This window comes from Rhinoderma darwinii, chromosome 6 (genome assembly GCF_050947455.1).
Source record: "Rhinoderma darwinii isolate aRhiDar2 chromosome 6, aRhiDar2.hap1, whole genome shotgun sequence".
Taxonomy (NCBI): Eukaryota; Metazoa; Chordata; class Amphibia; order Anura; family Rhinodermatidae; genus Rhinoderma; species Rhinoderma darwinii.
In genome coordinates, this window is record NC_134692.1 from 132,990,677 (window position 1) to 133,014,510 (window position 23,834).

The 23,834-nt window shown below is 42.5% G+C and overlaps 1 protein-coding gene across 12 annotated transcripts in view; it reads right to left on the reverse strand.

Moving 5' to 3' along the window:
- Window positions 1-23,834, reverse strand: part of LOC142655814 (ankyrin repeat and fibronectin type-III domain-containing protein 1-like) — a 219,469-nt gene that overhangs the window by 56,422 nt on the left and 139,213 nt on the right. For 10 of the 12 annotated variants that reach the window (XM_075830400.1, XM_075830398.1, XM_075830397.1 and 7 more), the window contains one exon: window positions 7,463-7,591. In XM_075830400.1, coding sequence (XP_075686515.1) covers window positions 7,463-7,591 — 129 coding nt within the window. The other 2 variants (XM_075830403.1, XM_075830402.1) reach the window with 2 other exon arrangements.

Below are 23,834 nucleotides of genomic sequence, written 5' to 3' on the forward strand. Positions count from 1 at the left end.
AAAGCTGTTGCTATCCTTTCCGGGGGGGGGGGGGGGGGGCATGAATAATTTTAACTCCATGGTACTTATCAGGATCCATAGCAAAATTAATCAGTCGCATCCTTCATGTTTCCTGTAAAAATAGAACCAGACACCAGTGTGAACAGAGCCTTATGTCTGTACAGGGTCCCTCCGTTTGCTGCCATATGGTGGCCTCCATGCACTTTATACAGTGTCCAATGGAGCATGCAACTATTTTTTTTTAAAGGTTACTGTCACCTTATAATTATTTTACAGAAGCCACGAAGTGAGGCTCCTAAAGCAGCAGGGTATGAACGGGGCTGGAGAGCTCAGCAGCAGTATTTATATTGCATTATGTTAAATACTAGAATTTTTAGGGTTGTAAATAAAGCGTAAATTCTCTCTCTATCTCTTCTTGCTGTCAGTAAATGGAAACATTCTTGTATAGAGGCTGAACACTTCATTCTACAATTATCACACTTCATTTACATAAGACTGGAGAACCTTTATAAAGGGAACCTGTCACATTGAAAATGGTCTGATCTGCAGTCAAAATGTTTTACAGCAGGAGGAGATGAGCAGATTTATAGTTTTTGGAGGAAATATTCTGTATGAATTGTTATTTATTGATCTAAACCGCCGCTCATTTTAGGCTTAGAACTCCAGTGGGCGGTCCTAATGGTTGAGAATCTTCCTTGTATAAGTGTGAATACAAAGATAGCCATCAATCACTGAGTAGGAACGCCCACTGGACTCCTGAGCCCAGCACGAGCAGAGGTTTCGATCAATAAATTACAGGTTGTACTGAATGGTTTCCCACAAAAATATATAGTAATCTATTCAGCTCCTCCTGCTCTACAACACGCTGCCTGCAGGTTGGACCGCATTTTCAACGCGACAGGTTCCATTTATAGGGACTGTCCCTCGAGAACGCATTTTTTACTTTTAGAACCCGTTAATCAGTTATAAAAGGTGGTGGATCTATAGAGAAGAATGGAGCGTCAGAAACAGCCAAACGTGGGTCTACCTCTACCTCTCTCTTTTGGTGATAATGTTCAGTTATGGATGAATTTAGCTAAATGAGAAATTAGATATTGAGAATACAATAATGTGTGAACCAGAAGCTAAATATACATTCAAATTAAGAAATTCTGATCACCACGAACCTTCCCATTCAGCATGGTAGGCATTGAAAAACAGTGCCCCTTTATTCCTGCCCTAGGAAGCTGAAAAACCTTTCACAATCACACTAATATCTTGCTAGGTTACACATGGCGATGCTTAGTGCTCTAACAGACATGCAGGAGTAGCGGCAATAACATGGGGTATTGCAGTACATCGTCTACATACCTCTACGTCCATACGACCAACTACGTATGATACCCTCTTGGCCACACTACCTGATTTTCACCCAGCCGCAGCACATCCAAGACTGCATTTTCCTCAGAGAAGACCTGCAGAATAGCTGTGCCACACCATGAAACCACCAACAATAAACTTGTGATGACACGTACGACCATATACCGCAACAATGATGTAGAACTATTGTATTTGAAGTCTTTTAGCTTTGTGCTTAAGGCATGATGTGGGCACAGCTGGTTTAACCAGTGCTGAGATGTGTTAAAATTCATTCTAACAATCCAGCTAATGTCAGTAAATAGGGCATAACAACGTTTTTTTATTTTCTGAATGTAAACCTCTCGCTGCCCGTATGGTAAAAACAATAAGAAACAGGGGAGTTGGAACCAGCGCTGAGAGTGTAGTTTCTTGTTAAAACGGAAATCTATTTCCAAGTTTTATTAGGTCTTGGTTAAAATCGAAGCACAAGGGCTACGAACAAAAATATAGTGACAGGTAGGTATAGTCCAGAGTACAGAGAGAAGGAGAGGATAGGCGGTAGCCTACGCGTTTCAGACCCTCGCTAGGTCCTTAGTCATGGCTTATGACTAAGGACCTAGCGAGGGTCTGAAACGCGTAGGCTACCGCCTATCCTCTCCTTCTCTCTGTACTATACCTACCTGTCACTATATTTTTGTTCGTAGCCCTTGTGCTTCGATTTTAACCAAGACCTAATAAAACTTGGAAATAGATTTCCGTTTTAACAAGAAACTACACTCTCAGCGCTGGTTCCAACTCCCCTGTTTCTGATGTATCTTTTGCGTGTGCCGACACGAGGATCCGTGTGCTGATTCCTATACCCTTCTTGTGACAAGGTGAGCTGGAGGATTTCTTTCATATTTTTCCTGTAAAAACAATAACTTAAAGAGGTTGTCCCCTAGTCTCGAAAATAAACTGATCACAAAGTGTCCCCCTGCTGGGACCCCCGGAGACCATCTGTGGGGAAACCTGGTAGTATTGCGTTTCCCTGCAGCGCCACTACAGGAGAAATGAAGCATTACACATCGCCCATTGAAATCAATGGTGTGTGTGTGTGTGTGTGTGTGTGTGTGTGTGTGTGTGTAATGCAGGACAGGTCAGGTCCTCAAGAGCAAGAAACGCTTGTTGTAACCACACTCTTGCTAATAGATGACAAAGATAGAGGACCCTTCTATTAACTCTGAATTCCCTAATAGGATATATGAATATCGATTCTCTAAACTGGACATTCCCTTTAAAATAGGTGGAGAAACATTCTTCGGATCTGGCTATGTTGGTTCTGGTTTACAGGAGCCATGACAGATAGACGGGATCCATTACGATCCATCTTTAGGCAATCCCATTGAATTATAACGGCTCGGTCAGGTTCTTTTTTTTTTCTTTTCACTGGAGTGAATACCGTAGCATGCTCCGCCATTCTGACCATCAAAGAACAACAGAGACCACAATAAAAAAAAATTATGTTCTGTTCACACTTGCCTTAGTACTTTTGTCAGGTGTCTGTTGCAGGGATCTGGACTCCAATGAGCAGAGTCCAATCACCTTCTCCTATACGAATGAGTAAAAAAAAAGTGACGAGCGCTAATCAATTACTAATAATTTCTGTCACTTTTCTGACGAATACCGACCAAAGACAATTCAGCAACAAGACGTGTACGCAGGTGATGAATCGGGCGCACGCTGCCATGGTGGAGAAACTGGCGCACTGTTCCTATGGTGCCCCAGTAATAATAAATGTGTTGTGTGCGTTGTACTCCATTTTGGTGCAACTCCTGTATGGACACTGGCGTCTTATTGCTTAGTAAATTTTTCCCCAATGATGTGTCCTCATTTATCGGAACGGTCTAACATTGTAACTGGCCTTGATGCCCACAGCAATAAATCACAGTGCAGCTTTCATTTTTCCAGAGCAGTTTAAGAAATGAAAGCAGAGTTCTGATTGGTTGCAACAAGGCCAGTTCTTCCGTTTTGATTAATGTCCGTAACTCCTGAGCGATCATAATATCCGCAGTGTGTAGATAACAAGAACATTTTACTATGTCCGTGTCACATTTACTCAGCTCTGCAGCACGCCATGAAACCTAATACAGGAAACCCAGAGTATGAATTTCATGTTGGTATCCTGCCTCGAAGAGCAGATCTAATGACTTCAATAAACATGAATTCTATTTTTTGAGACAGAATCTCAATAAGATATTAACAAGGCACCAGGAAAAGAAACCACGAACTTGACAGACTTCATTTATTTCCCCCCACCACAGGCCCACATAGGTTTCCCAGAATGGGTGGGAAAAGCCCTACTGTTTATCTGCCTTCCAGTCCCAATTCCATCCACCCTCTGTGGGATTCCAGCCAAGTTTCTGCGTTCGCCTCTTGGCTTGTGAGCCCACCACGAAGTACTTTCACACACACACCGCAGTCCACAAGAACATGGGCCCCGTCCAAGAACCCAAGCAGCTTGTACAACAACTCCCAGATAGCATTACTTTTGTAAGCAAAGAGACTCCAGGGTCGTTAGTAAGAGATTGGAGAAAGGAGGGGGAGGGAAGCCGGCTTGGGAAATGGAGCAGACGTTGGCATCTTTTAACATAAAGAATTTAATCACTTGGCCACCTTCCGAAAACAATACTTAAGGAAATGTGCACTAACCGTATATCTGCAATAAATTATATTCACGACATGACGTTATACACGGGCTCTGGAATATTTCAAAATGAGACAATAATAAAACTCACAATATTCACTGTCCATGCTTTTTATTCTATATTTCACTGTAAATGCACCACATGTTTAGGACCCCCCCCCCTGTATTGTGCCGCCTTCGAAACCCCCATATACATTTAAAAATATTCTACATAAAAAGTGTAGTCACTTTGTCAACACATTCTATTACTTATCTCGTACTGATCCTGTGTTACAGTCAATATTATACTCCAGAGCTGCATTCACAACTCTGCAGGCATCAGAGTTACAATCTCCCAGCAGTCTTTGCTGGCTCAATATCTTGTTCTGGTTATATTCGATTTCTGGGAAGTGTCGTCTTTACATCTACATACTGTACTGTAATCTAATGTAGGAAAAACTAACCCACTGCATTAAAGGAGCGTAGTTAAGCTGTTAGGGGTGTATCTGTCGATAGTTTCCAATAGTAACCAGCAGAATAGTGAATGCAGCTCTGAAGTATAATGCAGGCGGTAACTTAGGATCAGTAGTTGAAATACAGATATAAAACACTTTATTATGATCCACACACTGCAATCCAAATTGAGAAAATGAACTATGCTTTACAGTCTTCTGCAAGGAAATCTTAAAAATATTGTGCAATTTAAAGTGCATTCTTAGTCTATGGGGCTGATGAAACGGTCGCGCATGCTCGGCCTCCTCTCCATTCAAACTCGTCTGGAGGCTGGAGGGAATGGGAGACCAGGTTCCCCCTGGGGATCCCAATGATCTAGCGTTTTTCACCTTTCCAGTGGATAGCTGAAAAAATGCTGGAGGATGGAATACCCCTTTAAGGTTTAAATTCCTCACTATTTTTTGTCTCTGCTGGCTGTCGGTGAACATAAACATTCTTGTTTGCAGGGGCTGATAACCAGAGCAGGTGCAGGGCTTGTTACAGTGTATCCGAGCTCTCCTTATTGTAACAAGCCCTGCAGCTATGTGAGCCGCAAATGTTCAGGTCACCCTTTGGACGTAAACAATGAATGTTTCCATTCGCTGGTAGCAAACATAGATCTTGAAACCCAAAGAATTGATATAAATAATATATTAGAAGCTATGTATTGATGTAAAACCAGATAACCCCTTTAAAGAAATAATTTCCTCCAAAGCATGTGGTATCCTATATGTGGCAGCGGTTAATGAAGTATGTCACCTCTGAATAGAGCCCCATCTAACAACTTTACCAGATGTATACGCGTGACTAAATGGCAGCAGTCACCAGAGTCGTACATTGTATATGTCTTCGTGACTGCTGCCAGCATAGAATGAATGACATTATTTTCCATGGATATGACCAGGATGCCAGTTTTTTTTCTTCCTCAGGGCACATTACCTGGTTTGGAAAAAAAAAAATTGGCAGATATGACAACGATCTTAGTAATGAGAAAATGTCAGACTGAGCCCCAATTACAATGCTTGCCCTGTCTTTCGCTGTGGTTCAGTTCTCATCAAGCGTATTGTATATGGCTGACATATGCCAAGTTGTGAAATCAGACGATCACAGCAAGAGACATAGAAAACCGGTCACTCCTGCAAGATACATCAGTACATGAAGATTCGGGGTCACTATTCATTTCCATAGATACTTACTGCCTACTAAATAGAATAGGAGAGCAGACTGTTTGCATAGTTGCTAATTGATTTAAAGGGAAAGTTCACCTTGGAACATCTGCGCACGCAGCCCTATTGCAGTGAATGGGAAATGCCGACTACAGACTCAGAGATCCGAAGACAAAGATCCCTCAGACAAAGAGTGCCATGGCCCCTTCGTTCTAGCGATTGTCATGTTACAGGGCATGACCCCCACCGATGACATATTCTGACATGTCTCAGATGTTTTAAGGTGAAACGACACTTAATATACAGTATGTCTTAAAGGGGTTGTCCATTTTCAGAAAACATCATTATCGGCTACGTCCAAACACTTTTTGGCACTTAATGGATTATTATTAAGGGGCCCATATCTACTCAGACCTGAGGCACAGTTAGTATAGAAGATGGAAGGGCAGTGAGAGATGTAATGCAGATTGCTTGGAAATCAGGGGGACAGAATAGAGGCCAGAGGTGGACATATATGAGCAATCTAGGCAGCTGCACAGGGGCCCAGTAGGCAGGGGACACTCTGCCACCTTTAAAACTGTCTATTACGTTGCATTTAGGGGACTAACCTATTAACAATGGCTCAAAATTGATGGTGGATTGTGAGACAGGCATAAGGGAGTGATGTATTGGAGTAAGGGGCCCATATACTGTTCTTTCGCAGGGGCCCTCTGCTGTCTGTGTCCTTCCCTGGTGGAGACCAAGTTTTCTGAACACACTAGGTTTTGAAGGCGTCACGGTGGAGTGGGGCCCTATTCCAATATGTGCTGTGGGGCCCTACAGTTGCCTTATTACGCTCCTCTAGCGCCACCCACTGTCCGAAACAATCATAGAAGTCAAGACATACAAATATCTTCAGGTTTTTAAAAAAAAAAAAAAATACACTTCTGATCTATAAGGACTTGTCCACACCTAACGGAATTGCTACAGAAAATAATGTCTGCAGCATTTCCATTCAAACTAACAGACATTCCACGGCGGAAAAAACCTCACCATTTTCTGCGGTTTTTACTGCAGAAAATTGTGTAGATTTTGCGGCGTTTTTCTCAATGATGGGAGATGGTGACCGCTCCTCTGAAAAATGCAGCAATTCAGTCCACTTTCCGCAGCAGGAATTGCTGCGGTATGAGAAATACGCAGGTCAATTTCTGCTCAGAAACGTTACTCAGCGTGTGGATGACATTTGTTAAATCTCACCCACTTTGCTGCTACTGTGTTCTGCTGCGTATATTCCACCTGCAATTCCAGACGGAAAATACGCAGCAATTCCGTTGTGTAAACAAGCCCTTACAATTCTGCCACTTCCAACATTCGGTAAGATCTCATCTAGGTAACCTTTTATTAACCTCACGCTACCAATGACGTACCTATTGATCTATGTTCTAGTTTACAGTCTTACAATGTATCTACACATAACTGATTGTAATGGACAAGTGCAGAAGACAAACTTCATTCCATCCCATCCATCATTTCTTCCCATACTTCAGCTTCCTCTAACCACGGTCTAGTTTCATAGGAGGCTTCTGTTTCAGACCAACCTCCGCCCATCATCCTGTCTTAGGATACTTATACAACAAAGAGGTCATTCAGATCTTAACTATATCGGTCAGTGTTTCCAATCATGCTAAAGTTAAACCACAACCAAACATTGTAAAGTCTACTGCGAATATCTTACATGGCACCAGACCAAAAATGTGTACTCGACATCCACCGTGTATCTTCAGAAGACCAAAGCGTATCACAATCTCCTTCCTACTATTCTCACCATTCAATGCTCAGTGATCTCGGTCGGTATGCGGGCTCCTCCAGTGGTGCAGGCTCAGCATCGTTCTTCTTCTCTGATCTCTCCTTCAGTGACAACCTGTGGGTTAACTTTGAGAGACCTCCAATAGACCTGCAGGTGGGATAAAAACAGCAGGTGTTACTGTAGTCGTCTGGACAACTCTCATTCTTCACTGCTCTCAGGACCAAGGACAGAGCCTCTATGGGTCTTCGCAGGGGGGAAAAAGCAATTTTTTTTCCAAAGGCTAGTGATAATATTGTAAGCCAAGTTAGCCTTAAATAATAGAAACAGTGGAGAATGGTACTGTACCGCATTGTATCAGAGGCTATTTATAGAGCCTGTGCACAGACTGTACTGCAGCAGTGAGATGAATCATGGCAGATATGCAGTGTCTGTGCAGGCATATGTAACAAATACCACTGACAGTAACATGGACAACCCCTACGAGCACACACAAACAACCACAGCTTGTATGGGCTGCAACGTCAACTTGCTCCCGGGTAAGGTCCAGGCTTTCAGGATGATCAAAGCTTTGATTGAAAACAATGGTTGCCTGAAGTAACCCTTGAGAAATCACATTATGTTATCTCAATAAGACGGTAGCATCCTTCGGGCATGAACTTCGTGCTTGTGTTTAGATGCTGTGGAAGTGCGGGACCCAGAGAACCTGCGCATACAGCTGCGAGCACTACATAAGCAAATGGAGGAATTCAATAGCCCCAGTTCACGTATAAATGGACTGCGATACGATAAGGAGCGACTCTTACAGGGAAGCCCCATTATGTTTCTTTTCGGGATTACAGAGTCTGGAAGCGGAATAAATGGTTTATGTACAGTGAAGCCCTGTGTTTACCTCAGTTCATTTCCTGCCGTTCCCGAGCACTGACTTGAATCTCATTCATGCTTTCATTTGATCTGCTTGTCAATCAGCAAATTCTTAACCCATATTTCTGTAGCTCAGTCAAACGTGTCGATATCAGCTTTTTAATAGACCTTGTAATTATTAGCCACTCTGTTTTATTGTAGGACAATTACTGTATTTTCTGGCCAGAAGACTCACAGCAGAGGAAATGGTTCTACAGAGTTGGTGTGTTATTGTAAAAGTGTGAATTAGGGGTGGAACGTGACCGGTGTATAATTAATAGAGCGATTGAGATCGATCGATCGAGATACGAGATCGATCGATATGAGATCAATCGATAGCTATGAGATAGATAGAAAGATTAAAATGTAGGCCAAGAATATGATAAATCAGCATGTCATTAAGTAAACGTTTCATACACTTCACATACAACGTATTCCCCTCTATATATTCTGACCTTCTAAATCACGTTGTACGCAAAAAATAATGTTATACGGTAACGTGAACGGGAATTTAGAAGTAGTGGTGAGGACGGTAATGAAGGTGTATTTTGTCCTTATCCTCTGGGTCAGATATCAGGTAGTCTACAATCCTGACAAAAGAAAAATAGCAGCTTGAAGTAAGGGTGTGAATAGGCCCCTCATGTTTTGCTGATCGCAGGGCGGGGGGTGGATTGGGAGCGCTGTCGGGCACTGGCTAAGAAAGAGGTTCCAAGCAGGAAACTCCTCTCTAGCATATTTATGGGCCCTAACAAAGCATATGCAAAGGACTTTTATACTTCATGATTGAAATTAGCCACTGTTTTCAAGATCTCTGCTTGTTGACAGAGTAGTGGAAACTGGCATATGCTTTGGAAATGCTCCTGGCTTGAGCGTTGTATTATTTGTGCATCAATCTACACCTCCTGTGACACATGGGGACGTATTTTCATTGTTCTATTAGCATTTGTTACTGTCCCTGGCCAATTCCCTGTACCTGTCACTGGTTCCCTAACGATCATTCTACTGACGTGGGAATCAATGAATAGTAGAGAATACCCTGACAACATGAGGACCAGGAATAAGCATGGAAATGCACTAATTAGCAGAAAAGGATGGATCAGATGCTTTCTACCCAGAAACCCCTGCTGCAGTGGAAACATGGTGTGCCTTATGATTACGTGACAGAGTACATTTATTGGTTCCGTTTGGGATCTGTGAATGTGCTTATAAGTGTTCTTTATCAGTAAAGTTCAGCACGGCTTTTAGATCTCATTTCAAGTTGTCAGCCCAAATGATTATCTAGGATTTGTGATGTCAGCTGGTTGTCAAAATAAGCTATAAAAGGGAGATATGCGGCACATTCATGGGGTTGCTACGTATCTTTTAGCTCTGGCAAAAAGCTTCTGTATATGGAGGAGCCACTATGTAGAGCGCAGAGGCTCATACAGCATTTCCCCTCATCAGTCAGTGGGAGTTGCCAGCTGCAAAACTGGGGCACCATCGAGAGTAAATGATGGGTGCAGATGAATCTAAAATGCCTTTATTAAAATGTTTTGTTACATGCAAACTCCAAGCGGTTTCTATTCCAGCTCAGATCATTACAGATGGAGGTCTACAACGATGTGAGCACAGGCTGCAGGCAGATATGCATGAGCTAATACACATTAGATACAGCTCAGTACATCAAGAGCAATGGTTATGGAGCCGCTATCAAGTATGGCCAAAGCATAGGGTCTGTGTACTGATCTTTCCGTCAGACATTTGGAAAGGGGTCACAATAAACAACATCATTATATTCAAATACCCTTCAATCCCGTCATCGAAACCAGTGATCGACTTCTTTTCACAGGGATTACACGAACTTGACAAGGGCATACATACCAAAGAGACGACCAATGTGGCATCTGGAGAGAGAAGGCCTAGTCAAGATTTGTCTCATACCTTTTGATACTGGGTGTTGAAAACTTTTGAAGGATTCCCTTCTCCATGGGCACTAAAATTTCAGTTATGGGGGGGGGGGGGGAAATCGGCACAAACGGGGCTCGTGTAAATCTGGGTAAAGGCTAGGCTTGGGGGCTCATAAAAACTTGGGCAAACACGTTCTATTGTCAATCTAAGGGGGAGTAAATAATGACACCACTGTCAAGCAAGGGCCGCCTGTAACCAGTCCTGGGAGCCAGGGTTATGGAAAGGGGATTTGTGGAGAAAATAAGTACCAGGCTCTTCTGTCTTGGCTGGCATTACCCAGCATCATAACAGAGGGTCCATTTGTCTTTGGGGCCCACTTTCCTGTATGTACGCGCCTGCTTTTTCAATGGAGAAAATAACTATTTAATGTAAAAATGTTTTTCAGAATATCAGTCCCTCTCTACAGCGCGGTGTTGAAAGGCTAAAAATTCATTTTTATACGAAATCCGTTTGAAAAAGCTGAGTCTGAAAGTATTAACATATTTTCAACTTATACACCGAGGGGAAAGACATTATCTGGGCTGAAGCAATATTCATGGGAATGCAGCAGTAGAATGCATAAGCTGATCGTCTTCCTCTATATGAATACGACTATGGTTGCTGGAGAATGGCTGCTTTGTCCATACCTCACTAATGTCACCACTATTGGTATGTTATATTTTCATGAATTCTATCTTTGCACAAATTGGATTCTTCCATTGTGCACAGGTTGTGGCTACAGTTTAAAGGGGTTGTATCATTTAGAAATCCCAATTCTGAGTTGTTCTCCATTAATTCTGTGTTAATAGAGAAGGGTACCACGTTCTGGACCCTCATCTATTAGCCCAAGTGGAGAGCGGCTACAAAGACCACATCCCTCTCTGGAGGACCCGGCATAACTGTGCATAACATGGACAGCCCAATCATTTGTATGGGCGCAGTGTAATGCTTTACTTCCCACCTGTTGTAGCGCAGCAGGAAAACTGAACACTTGTTGCCAGGTTCCCCTGCAGATTACAGCTGATCGCTAGGGATCTCAGCAGTAGAATACCTGGTCATCAGCTTATCATCAAGGACATTTCTAACAAATGGGGCTGTCCAAAGTTGTCAAACTTTAAAACTCTGGAGCCCCATTAAAGTGTATGTGAAGTTCTCAACATCATTTTACAGTGTATATAATGTATGTATACACTACCCTGCAATAGGAAAGATTTTCCCCCTGAGCAGCCGACACAGGAAGACGAAGCTACATGTGAGCAGGCGGCACAGAAAGAGAAAGTTACATGTGAGCAGGCGGCACAGAAAGAGAAAGTTACATGTGAGCAGGCGGCACAGAAAGAGAAAGTTACATGTGAGCAGGCGGCACAGGAAGAGAGTTACATGTGAGCAGGCGGCACACAGAGTAAGTTACATGTGAGCAGGCGGCACAAAGAGTAAGTTACATGTGAGCAGGCGGCACAGAAAGAGAAAGTTACATGTGAGCAGGCGGCACAGAAAGAGAAAGTTGCATGTGAGCAAGCGGCACAGGAAGAGAAAGTTGCATGTGAGCAAGTGGCACAGGAAGAGAAAGTTACATGTGAGCAGGCGGCACAGGAAGAGAAAGTTACATGTGAGCAAGTGGCACAGGAAGAGAAAGTTACATGTGAGCAGGCGGCACAGGAAGAGGAAGTTACATGTGAGCAAGTGGCACAGGAAGAGAAAGTTACATGTGAGTAGGCGGCACAGGAAGAGAAAGTTACAGGCGAGCAAGTGGCACAGGAAGAGAAAGTTACATGTGAGCAGGCGGCACAGGAAGAGAAAGTTACATGTGAGCAAGTGGCACAGGAAGAGAAAGTTACATGTGAGCAGGCGGCACAGGAAGAGGAAGTTACATGTGAGCAAGTGGCACAGGAAGAGAAAGTTACATGTGAGCAGGCGGCACAGGAAGAGGAAGTTACATGTGAGCAAGTGGCACAGGAAGAGAAAGTTACATGTGAGTAGGCGGCACAGGAAGAGAAAGTTACAGGCGAGCAAGTGGCACAGGAAGAGAAAGTTACATGTGAGCAGGCGGCACAGGAAGTTACATGTGAGCAAGTGGCACAGGAAGAGAAAGTTACAGGCGAGCAGGCGGCACAGGAAGAGGAAGTTACATGTGAGCAGGCGGCACAGGAAGCGGAAGTTACATGTAAACAGCTGGCACAGGAAGAGGAAGTTACATGAGAGCAGTTGCTTAATGGCTACTCATATATCTCTGCAAGAGGGCAGAAGTAAGGGCATGTGCAGGAAGTATCATCTGGTCTTATGTGACACTCTTACGATCGCAAAATGACTGGTAAAAAAAAAATTGCAAGTCACCTTGCAACATTGGCAAGAAATCGGACATGGCTGAATATTTTGTGACTGTGACAAGGTCGCTTGTGACTTTTGTTTGCCATAGGAAACTGTTGCAGTAGCCCCTCAACTTGTGCTCAACTACAAATCGCTATGTAGCCAGGGCCTCAAAAGGGCATAAAAACACTGCACTAAAACTGTACTAGCTGTGTAGATTTGTTTTATACAGAAGTAGTGTGAGTATTGGTTAATTAGTACATGGGGCAGATCCAGTGATGTCACAGGAGCTCTAGTCCCTGCAGTGTAAACGTATGTCATCGATAAGATGTGAGAAGATGCAACTGTCTAATATTAATACGGATTCCGCCATTAACCCTATAAAGACATGTTTACAAGTCATATGGTACAATTCAGGATGAGTTACGTGACATTTTACAAGCATGCCTTACACATCAATACATTTTTCCATAGATCCATTGATAAATCTACTCCACTGTTATAACCGGCCCCGACCCATGAGATCCGATCCCAGGAATCGACATAACTGCAGGACCTGTGTTACAAACATATGCCATTCTCAATTCAATAAACTTTATTTACAAATGTCCAGAGAAGCCCTTTAAAGCAGAAGGAAAAATGGGGGTCCCTGCAGCTATCGCTAAAGGAAACATTTGTTAATGGTCACATGATGTCATTATACAAAGTGACCAGAGTTCTCTAATGCAAAATATGTAAAGATTGCAGTAACCTACAGTTGGAGGGGCATGCGGTGACTTGTAACATTACCACAGCTAAAGGGGTACATGTTGTCCAAGCTATTGATAATGAACATTTCAGCTCATATTCAGAACGTGGTAGCTAGAGAGCCCCGTGTTTATGCCCTCTGACTCTAATGCAGGTCACAGGGTCTAGCACTCAGGTTAGTGCACAGGCTTTAGCTGTAAGACCAGCTCTCATATGGCTCCCCTATTTCGATCTGTCGTATAGAATGCCGTAAAAATATGTTAATGAGGTTTAAGAATAGCGCAGACGAAGGGACGCAATTATTGCACCTGTCATCAGCTGTAGAACAGGTGTACACAGGGCAGCAAGCAGTCACTTCATCACGAGGTATCACTAACCAGTATTAGGTTTTAGGATTGCGTTTCTAAATAAATTATTTTAAATGCAGAAAACAAAGTCCAGCCAAGACCTTCACCGATATGTCACCAAGGACTAATATGCTGCATTAGGCCCTACCCGATATTTGCCCATTAACTCAATCATGATATTCAGCATGCTCGTCTCCACCAATTCACACAGGAAAGTGACTGCACTACAGGTGGTATATAATATATATAAAATAGTAAGTAATAGTTTATGCAAACTTCAAATGCAAATCTTTAATAGCAAAACTGGCTTAACAACGTACTCCGATATTAGACATTTATAGGATATCCACAGGATATACTATAAATGTTTGCTAGGTGGGGGTCTCACCCTATTGGAAGAGATGCCATAAGTCGCCTGTTGTATCAGCTTCAATGGAGAGGTGGCTCACTTGGCTCTATCCGTAACTTCTATAGATATCAATGGAGAGAGCCACGTGCAGGGCGTGGGCACCTTTCCATGAATCAAAATGCTAAAAGCAGTCACTGATTCCCGCATTGAATCAAACAGATGTCATGGAAATGAGGTCTGACCTCCTGTGGAGATGCGATAAATGTCCGATTGAAATTCCCATTAAACTTTAAAAAGTGCATGGACTGTATATCCAGCAGTAAGTTGGTTTGTGGTCTTTCAGCGGACAGTGATCGTTTGCATTTAACGGATGCCACAAATCACGGCTGCATGTACACGCTACTAATCACATGTCTAATATCTACGTTAGACTGGCAGTTATAAGATATCATTGTGGAACTACAGAAATGATGAAGAAATTTGATGCAACCTACTGAAAAGTAATTTGATTAATTTGTGAAGAAGGAAACCAACATAAGCCTGGCCCATTCCACTCACTACCCCCCCCCCCATGCCGTACCTTGAGCATAGCAGATAATATAGGACAACAAGACCGAGATCGCCATGTAGAACTCGCTCAACTATCATTACAGAAAGCACCATAAACGTCAGATGTTCTTATTAATAGAGAGATATGCCCCAGGGCCAAGAAAGGTAATAAGAGTTACCTTCCCCGAACACAGAAGAGTTATTGCATGATAACATAAGCCGGGCTGTAACTCCATCCTGTAGACGTCTTCTGGACCCGAATCAAATAATGGAGAAAAATAAACATGAATATGACAGGCGGGTGTTTGTAGCAAATGAGAACAACAGATGGAGAATGGGATAGGAGTCTCTTGACCTGGGTGTCCTGTGTTCCTGTTCCGAGCAGGATCCGTCCACCACCTGTTGGGGGTTACTCGATGAAGCAGTGTTGATTTTTCAACCTCTACTGTATCTTTTTCTGCCAGCTTGTCATGTAAAAACTTTGCATTGGGTTGATAAAAGCAATTATTATCTCTTCTGTAATGAAAGCTATTAGTCAGTCTATCTACGGGTCTCTATCATACCATGCAAGTGATAAATACCCACAGTGTTCTACATTCCCGCTGACTTGCATTAACACTTACCTGCTGTTACTCTACCTTGACTCTTTATCCACCTCCAAAAGAATCTAAGATCCATTAACAGCATGACGGCACAAAAGTCATGTAGAGGAACTTGATGTGTCACCTGTCATCCTGTCTATAAGCATATCCCTCACTGCCCATCAATGTCCCTCAGTCACAGGGTCCACTTGTACCTACGGCTGCTCACCTCTCTATCCCGCTTTCTCTCGTTCTCACTCTTTTCTGCCCCTCTCCGTCTGTCTTTTTTCCCAATCTTGTTTCTATAGAAACTAGATTAGCTGGGGGAGGGGGGGGGTGGACTGTAACGGCCCCATGTGACTAAGATTCCAACACTGAAGAATCTCTTCACATTTTTTCTGGATACAGGCTTCTTTACATAACAAGACATTGTTGCTGGTACCCAAGTAGTCTGAAAAGGCTGATGGGGAGATAAAACGCCTCTCTGGTTAATAGAATGAAGCCAACGGAGGATGCCCGGGTCCATGAAGTTCCCCCAATTATCACGCCTATCTACAGAGTCCCAGCCTATCATTAGTGGTGGTGGAAGTTGAATCAGTGTGAATAATAGATTTAATTATAATGTGTAATACACTAATCAGGTGCTCCGTTACACACATACATGATGAGGAGATGCTCCATTATACACATACATGATGAGGAGATGCTCCATTATACACATACATGATGAGGAGATGCTCCATTATACACATACATGATGAGGAGATGCTCCATTATACACATACATGATGAGGAGATGCTCCATTATACACATACATGATGAGGAGATGCTCCATTATACACATACATGATGAGGAGGTGCTCCATTATACACATACATGATGAGGAGATGCTCCATTATACACATACATGATGAGGAGATGCTCCATTATACACATACATGATGAGGAGATGCTCCGTTATACACATACATGATGAGGAGATGCTCCGTTATACACATACATGATGAGGAGATGCTCCGTTATACACATACATGATGAGGAGATGCTCCGTTATACACATACATGATGAGGAGATGCTCCATTATACACATACATGAGGTGCTCCATTATACACATACATGATGAGGAGATGCTCCATTATACACATACATGATGAGATGCTCCGTTATACACATACATGATGAGGAGATGCTCCGTTATACACATACATGATGAGGAGATGCTCCGTTATACACATACATGATGAGGAGATGCTCCGTTATACACATACATGATGAGGAGATGCTCCATTATACACATACATGATGAGGAGATGCTCCATTATACACATACATGAGGTGCTCCATTATACACATACATGATGAGGAGGTGCTCCATTATACACATACATGATGAGGAGATGCTCCATTATACACATACATGATGAGATGCTCCATTATACACATACATGATGAGGAGGTGCTCCATTATACACATACATGATGAGGAGATGCTCCATTATACACATATATGATGAGGAGATGCTCCATTATACACATACATGATGAGGAGATGCTCCATTATACACATACATGATGAGGAGATGCTCCGTTATACACATACATGATGAGGAGATGCTCCGTTATACACATACATGATGAGGAGATGCTCCGTTATACACATACATGATGAGGAGATGCTCCGTTATACACATACATGATGAGGAGATGCTCCGTTATACACATACATGATGAGGAGATGCTCCGTTATACACATACATGATGAGGAGATGCTCCGTTATACACATACATGAGGTGCTCCATTATACACATACATGATGAGGAGATGCTCCATTATACACATACATGATGAGGAGATGCTCCGTTATACACATACATGATGAGGAGATGCTCCGTTATACACATACATGATGAGGAGATGCTCCGTTATACACATACATGATGAGGAGATGCTCCATTATACACATACATGATGAGGAGATGCTCCATTATACACATACATGATGAGGAGATGCTCCATTATACACATACATGAGGTGCTCCATTATACACATACATGATGAGGAGGTGCTCCATTATACACATACATGATGAGGAGATGCTCCATTATACACATACATGATGAGATGCTCCATTATACACATACATGATGAGGAGGTGCTCCATTATACACATACATGATGAGGAGATGCTCCATTATACACATACATGATGAGGAGATGCTCCGTTATACACATACATGATGAGGAGATGCTCCGTTATACACATACATGATGAGGAGATGCTCCGTTATACACATACATGATGAGGAGATGCTCCATTATACACATACATGATGAGGAGATGCTCCATTATACACATACATGAGGTGCTCCATTATACACATACATGATGAGGAGGTGCTCCATTATACACATACATGATGAGGAGATGCTCCATTATACACATACATGATGAGGAGGTGCTCCATTATACACATACATGATGAGGAGATGCTCCATTATACACATACATGATGAGGAGATGCTCCATTATACACATACATGATGAGATGCTCCATTATACACATACATGATGAAGAGGTGCTCCATTATACACATACATGATGAAGAGGTGCTCCATTATACACATACATGATGAAGAGGTGCTCCATTATACACATACATGATGAGGAGATGCTCCATTATACACATACATGATGAGGTGCTCCATTATACACATACATGATGAGGAGATGCTCCATTATACACATACATGATGAGGAGATGCTCCATTATACACATACATGATGAGGTGCTCCATTATACACATACATGATGAGGAGATGCTCCATTATACACATACATGATGAGATGCTCCATTATACACATACATGATGAAGAGGTGCTCCATTATACACATACATGATGAAGAGGTGCTCCATTATACACATACATGATGAGGTGCTCCATTATACACATACATGATGAGGTGCTCCATTATACACATACATGATGAGGAGATGCTCCATTATACACATACATGATGAGGAGATGCTCCATTATACACATACATGATGAGGTGCTCCATTATACACATACATGATGAGGAGATGCTCCATTATACACATACATGATGAGGAGATGCTCCATTATACACATACATGATGAGGAGATGCTCCATTATACACATACCTGAGGTGCTCCATTATACACATACATGATGAGGAGATGCTCCATTATATACATACATGAGGTGCTCCATTATACACATACATGATGAGGAGGTGCTCCATTATACACATACATGATGAGGTGCTCCATTATACACATACATGATGAGATGCTCCATTATACACATACATGATGAAGAGGTGCTCCATTATACACATACATGATGAAGAGGTGCTCCATTATACACATACATGATGAGGTGCTCCATTATACACATACATGATGAGGAGATGCTCCATTATACACATACATGATGAGGAGATGCTCCATTATACACATACATGATGAGGTGCTCCATTATACACATACATGATGAGGAGATGCTCCATTATACACATACATGATGAGGAGATGCTCCATTATACACATACATGAGGTGCTCCATTATACACATACATGATGAGGAGATGCTCCATTATATACATACATGAGGTGCTCCATTATACACATACATGATGAGGAGGTGCTCCATTATACACATACATGATGAGGTGCTCCATTATACACATACATGATGAGGAGATGCTCCATTATACACATACATGATAAGGAGCTCCATTATACACATACATGATGAGGTGCTCCATTATACACATACATGATGAGGAGATGCTCCATTATACACATACATGATAAGGAGCTCCATTATACACGTGCATGATTAGGAGCTCCATTATACACATACATGATGAGGAGCTCAATAATATACATACATGATAAGGAGCTCCATTATACACATACATTCTATACCATATTGTATGAGAATCATTGCTGCACTACATTGAATGGGAAATCATCCTTCTTTGCAGTCCCGCTCTGCCAGGGAAAGTAAGATGAGATACTGACGGACAGCTGCAGTATACTTCAACATGTCTCATAGTAAAATCTATACATATCCATTCAGTGTATGGTAGGTGGATCGTATGTGTGATGCCAGCAACTGCTTTAATCTCACATGAGACTTAGGATGACGACGATGATCATGAAGATTGCACATATCGGAGGTTGTGACACACAAAAGTAAAAGTTTTATCTTGTAATATAAAAAAACAGAGCTCCTATTATAAATTCACAACTTATGATTCATTCCGCAATATTCAAAATGGGTAGTGTCCTTCTTATATTCAATCTCTGGCTCTTCCAATTTCTTCTATTTTTGGGACAATGTCCATGTCACATACAAGTCCCGTCCTCACTAATATACTCTAGTGATCTGGGTTGAACGTTTCATTTATCCCCCAGGGATATATCAGATAAGCAGAGGCTTCACTTAAACTTAGCCAACAAGATTACAATTAGGGGACAAGGGAGCAAGCTGCACAAAAAAAAAACATGTTGGGGTATGAGTGGTCTTCCCCATGGAACTTCTTCACAGCATAATAGGCTTGTGCAATAGTGTTTTTGAGCAGAGGCGATGTACTTGTTAGGATACCATTTTCATTTAAACACTCATGATCGGAAGTAGAACTTCAAGCTACTGGTGCCTCAATTAAAAATGTATTACTTTAGAAATCTATATCTGTAACGGGGCCCTGACCTACAACATGACATGTATATTAGGGTTGTCTTCTTATATGGCAGAACGGCTGTTGGGTGTTCAGCTTCTGGATGGATGGCGAGCGCTCCACGGTGACCCCTGCGATTTGTGGCAAAATTACAAGACTACCGCGACAGCACTGCCACTTCATGCAGCCCTATGTGGAAAAAAATGTTTCAAGCAGCCTTGTGACCATGGCACAAAAAAATAAAATAAACCAGACCATGATTTGTTTTCAATTTGTCTACATTACCATCCTCTATAGCGTGAGGTGACCTGTGAATACTGCGTAGGACTTCAGTACTAATGGATAATTATTAGCTGCCCAAAGACTCAATCCATGAATCCAGGTCTAGAAGACAAGATGAACATTATTGCCCTTTATAAACCACTCACTACATCACAGTTAAGCAGTAATTGGCATTTTGTACTTAACTTGTGCTGACATTCTTAAAAGTCCAAAAAAAATAATTACCTATCTCATTACTTTCAATAGACTTCTCAAGTCTTACAGCTAAATGAGAGGCAAAAACGCTGATATTCTGCCATGTGCAATGTGCACAGTTCTTCTCCATCCATTGATTGATGGAGACATGGACCACCCTGGGTTGTAGCATCAATGCTTTTCAATTTGGTCTCAAATGGGCAATGGTTCCCAAATTCCTGCACCTAACTCTTGCAGCACCCTCCTCCACCTCATTTCATCATTGTTTTTTTTGTTTCCCTCTACTTCCTCCTGGCTCGATACCAAGATGCTACAAAGCATGATCATCTTCACGCATCCATCTAATATTCTGCAGCGCTGTACATAATTTACATCAGTCCCTGTCCCCAATGGGGCTCACAATCTAATTTCCCTATCTCAAACATACACAGGGGCCATTTTCATAGAAGCCAATTAATCTACCAGTGTTTTTGAAGTGTGGGAGGTAATCCAAACAAACAAGATGTTGCCCTTGGCCAGACTCCAACCCCGGGCTCCAATGAAACAATGCGAACCACTGAGCCAACATGCTACCCACTGAGCCACATGTACCCTTTCTTTAAAGGGAACCGGTCATCTACATCATGCTGCCCTCACTGAGGACAGTGTGATGCGTGATGTAGTGACAGACACGCTGGTTTCAGTGGGCTGTAACTTATTTGCTTAAGTGAAACCGTTTGAGACCTTCCATGCAGAGACGCTATAGACAAGTCGGCCGTAAACCATGAGCTGCCAGTAGCTCCGCCCACTCTCCACTTGTCCCACCCACTATTCCACTGAATGATAGAGGATTCCTTATGCACAGTAATCGGGAAATATCTGTCATCAGTGGAGAGTGGGCTGAGCTAGCGGCAGCTTATGAATACGCCGGACTCAGCTGTAGCGGCGCTAACCGGGCTCTGCATGTAAGTTCCCAGAAACGGCTTCACTTACAGCGACCCTCCGGTCCCGGGACAACATTTTAAATAAGATGATGTATATAGAGTAATAATATCTGATGCCCTCCAGTTGTGCCCCTCTGCCGTGGATCCACCATTTTAGGGTCCCCTCTGGCCTGTCCGAAAATGGCCACAGCACTTCTTAGACTAGGAGTCTGAGTCACTCCCACTGTTCTCGAAAAATAAAAAAAAATGGTGTCCAAAGCACACTACTTACATAAGATCTTTCCGCTCAAGGGGTTAAAATAGGGATGCAAAGTCGCAATGTCCAGGAATCCCTTCAGGACCAAACACAACAGACTTTTTGCATAAAGACGACTGCATCCACCCAGGTGTAGAAATACATCAAAAGGGTATTTATTCCAGCTTGACACAAAAAGATTGACGTGAGCAGTTTCGTCCAATCCGTGAACAGTGGGAGTGTCTTAGACTTAGTCTGAGAAGCGCTGTGGCCATTTTGAGACAACACAGAAGGGGGCAACTGGAGGGCACTAGAGAATATTACTATACCCCATCACATTTATAATTTTGTCCTGAGACCGGAGTGTCACTTTAAGCAAATAAGTGACGGACCGCCAAAATCAGCGTCTGTCACTACAACATGTTCTCCACCGTGAGGGCAGCACATTGTGGATGACAGGTTCCCTTTGAAGGGCCATAGCAAAAGTGTTATAATTGGTGGCCAGTCTGGAAAAGTTTTGCTGGCTTGATCCATTTTTGGGTTCAAATCCGACTATGGATAACATCTGCTGTATGTTCTCCCCATGTTTGCAGGTTCGTGTCTTCCCACAATCCAAAAGCAGTGTATATGAGAGGGAAATTAGATTGTAAGCTCCATGGCGACATTGTCATCACTTACATCAGTCAATCTCTGTACAACATTGCGTTATAGGTTGATGCTATATACTGTAAGTAACAGGACATTGGGAGATGCACAGTAATGAGAAAACGCAAGAGAAGACAGACATGGCTGCTGGAGCTGGCAGAGGAACATTGGGCAAGGTTGCGGTCATTTTCTCTATCTGCATATGTGTGTGGATATGTATCTGTATATAGACCAGTGGTCTGCCACCTATTGATTCCCAGTTGTGTGTATATTGGGTCCAGTAGACCAAGAGGATCAATCACTCTAGGGGGATGCATAGTTTGGAGCCTCACTTGGTTTCTAGTGCCTAGAAGGGTCCAAAGCCCTGTCACATAAGAGGACTACTAGAGCTGGCAAGTGACAGCTGGGGGACCCTGCATTGGGGCCCAGGAGCTTTAACCTCCACATGTCATGCGCAGTCCATATAGTGATCTGCTTTGCTATATATTATGAATTGTGATAAGCTTGACCCATCGCACATGTACAGAATTATACAGCTTCCTGTACGGCAAAACTGCTGACAAGAAATCTAGGCAGCATTTTTCTTGGCTCCCCAGAGCATGCCTTCGGGGTCTAATTCACTGTATGAAGGATAATCCCATATGTCAGCAGTCATGGTATAAGCGTCACTACTTAACCCTTTCTCTGATAGGGTCACCTACATCACACAGAGCTCCATACTGTTTTAAGTTAAGAGGAACAGAATTAAAGATCTTGCTAGAAAGGTTATCATGTATTACATTACAGTAAATGTAGCCGTTTTCTTATACAATATGCTCGGTGCTGGGATGTCTTTGCTCTTATTCTCCCATAGGATATAGAATTCTCAGTGGAAACCTACACTAATATTTTGGGCCACTGCATATAAAGAAAATGCTTAATATACTTCCATTATTGAAACTGCCCCCTTAATGTATGGGAATAATCAAAAGGCATAACTATATGGTGTGCAGAGGTTGCACCACGTCCCCTGGTGTCTGAGGGGACGCTACATCTCCTCTACTACATTGGTGAACAGCAGATCCATACATCCATTGAGACATTGGGGGAGGGGGAATTTATAGATTTCTACTGGGATCCAGCAACATCAAGTTCCGTTTCTGGGAGTAATATACCTGTTCCCACGAATGTACTGTATATATGGCAGACTTTCTTTTTAATACTAAATAATTAATAATGTCCCCAATACGTCATGGTATGGATTTTTACAAGATGCCTGTAGTAAAAATGCTGTACCATGCTGATACAGTATAATGGTATTGTAAAGCACCAGCACATAAGATCATGGAGGGTCCTACTATGCACAGTCTGTTTTATCTCACCCCATGGACACACAATCGGATTAAAATATGGGATCAATGAAATGTCTGGAGATATGAAGATAGTGATCAACTGGTAAAAATAATTAAGATAAATTGGGAATATATATATATGTAGACATTGATGGTAGGGATGGGACATTGGAAGGTTGTTTGTACCTTGTCCCTGGTAATGACACAACTTCAGCCCTGTTTTGTCCGAGAACTCTACTTTGGACAACCCCTTTTTTATAAGAAGGTCCCCCGACGATGAGATGATCACAAGATGTTCCGCTGGGGCCAACAGCAATCATCTGTGAACAGCTGGAGATGAAAGTGTTTAATTTCC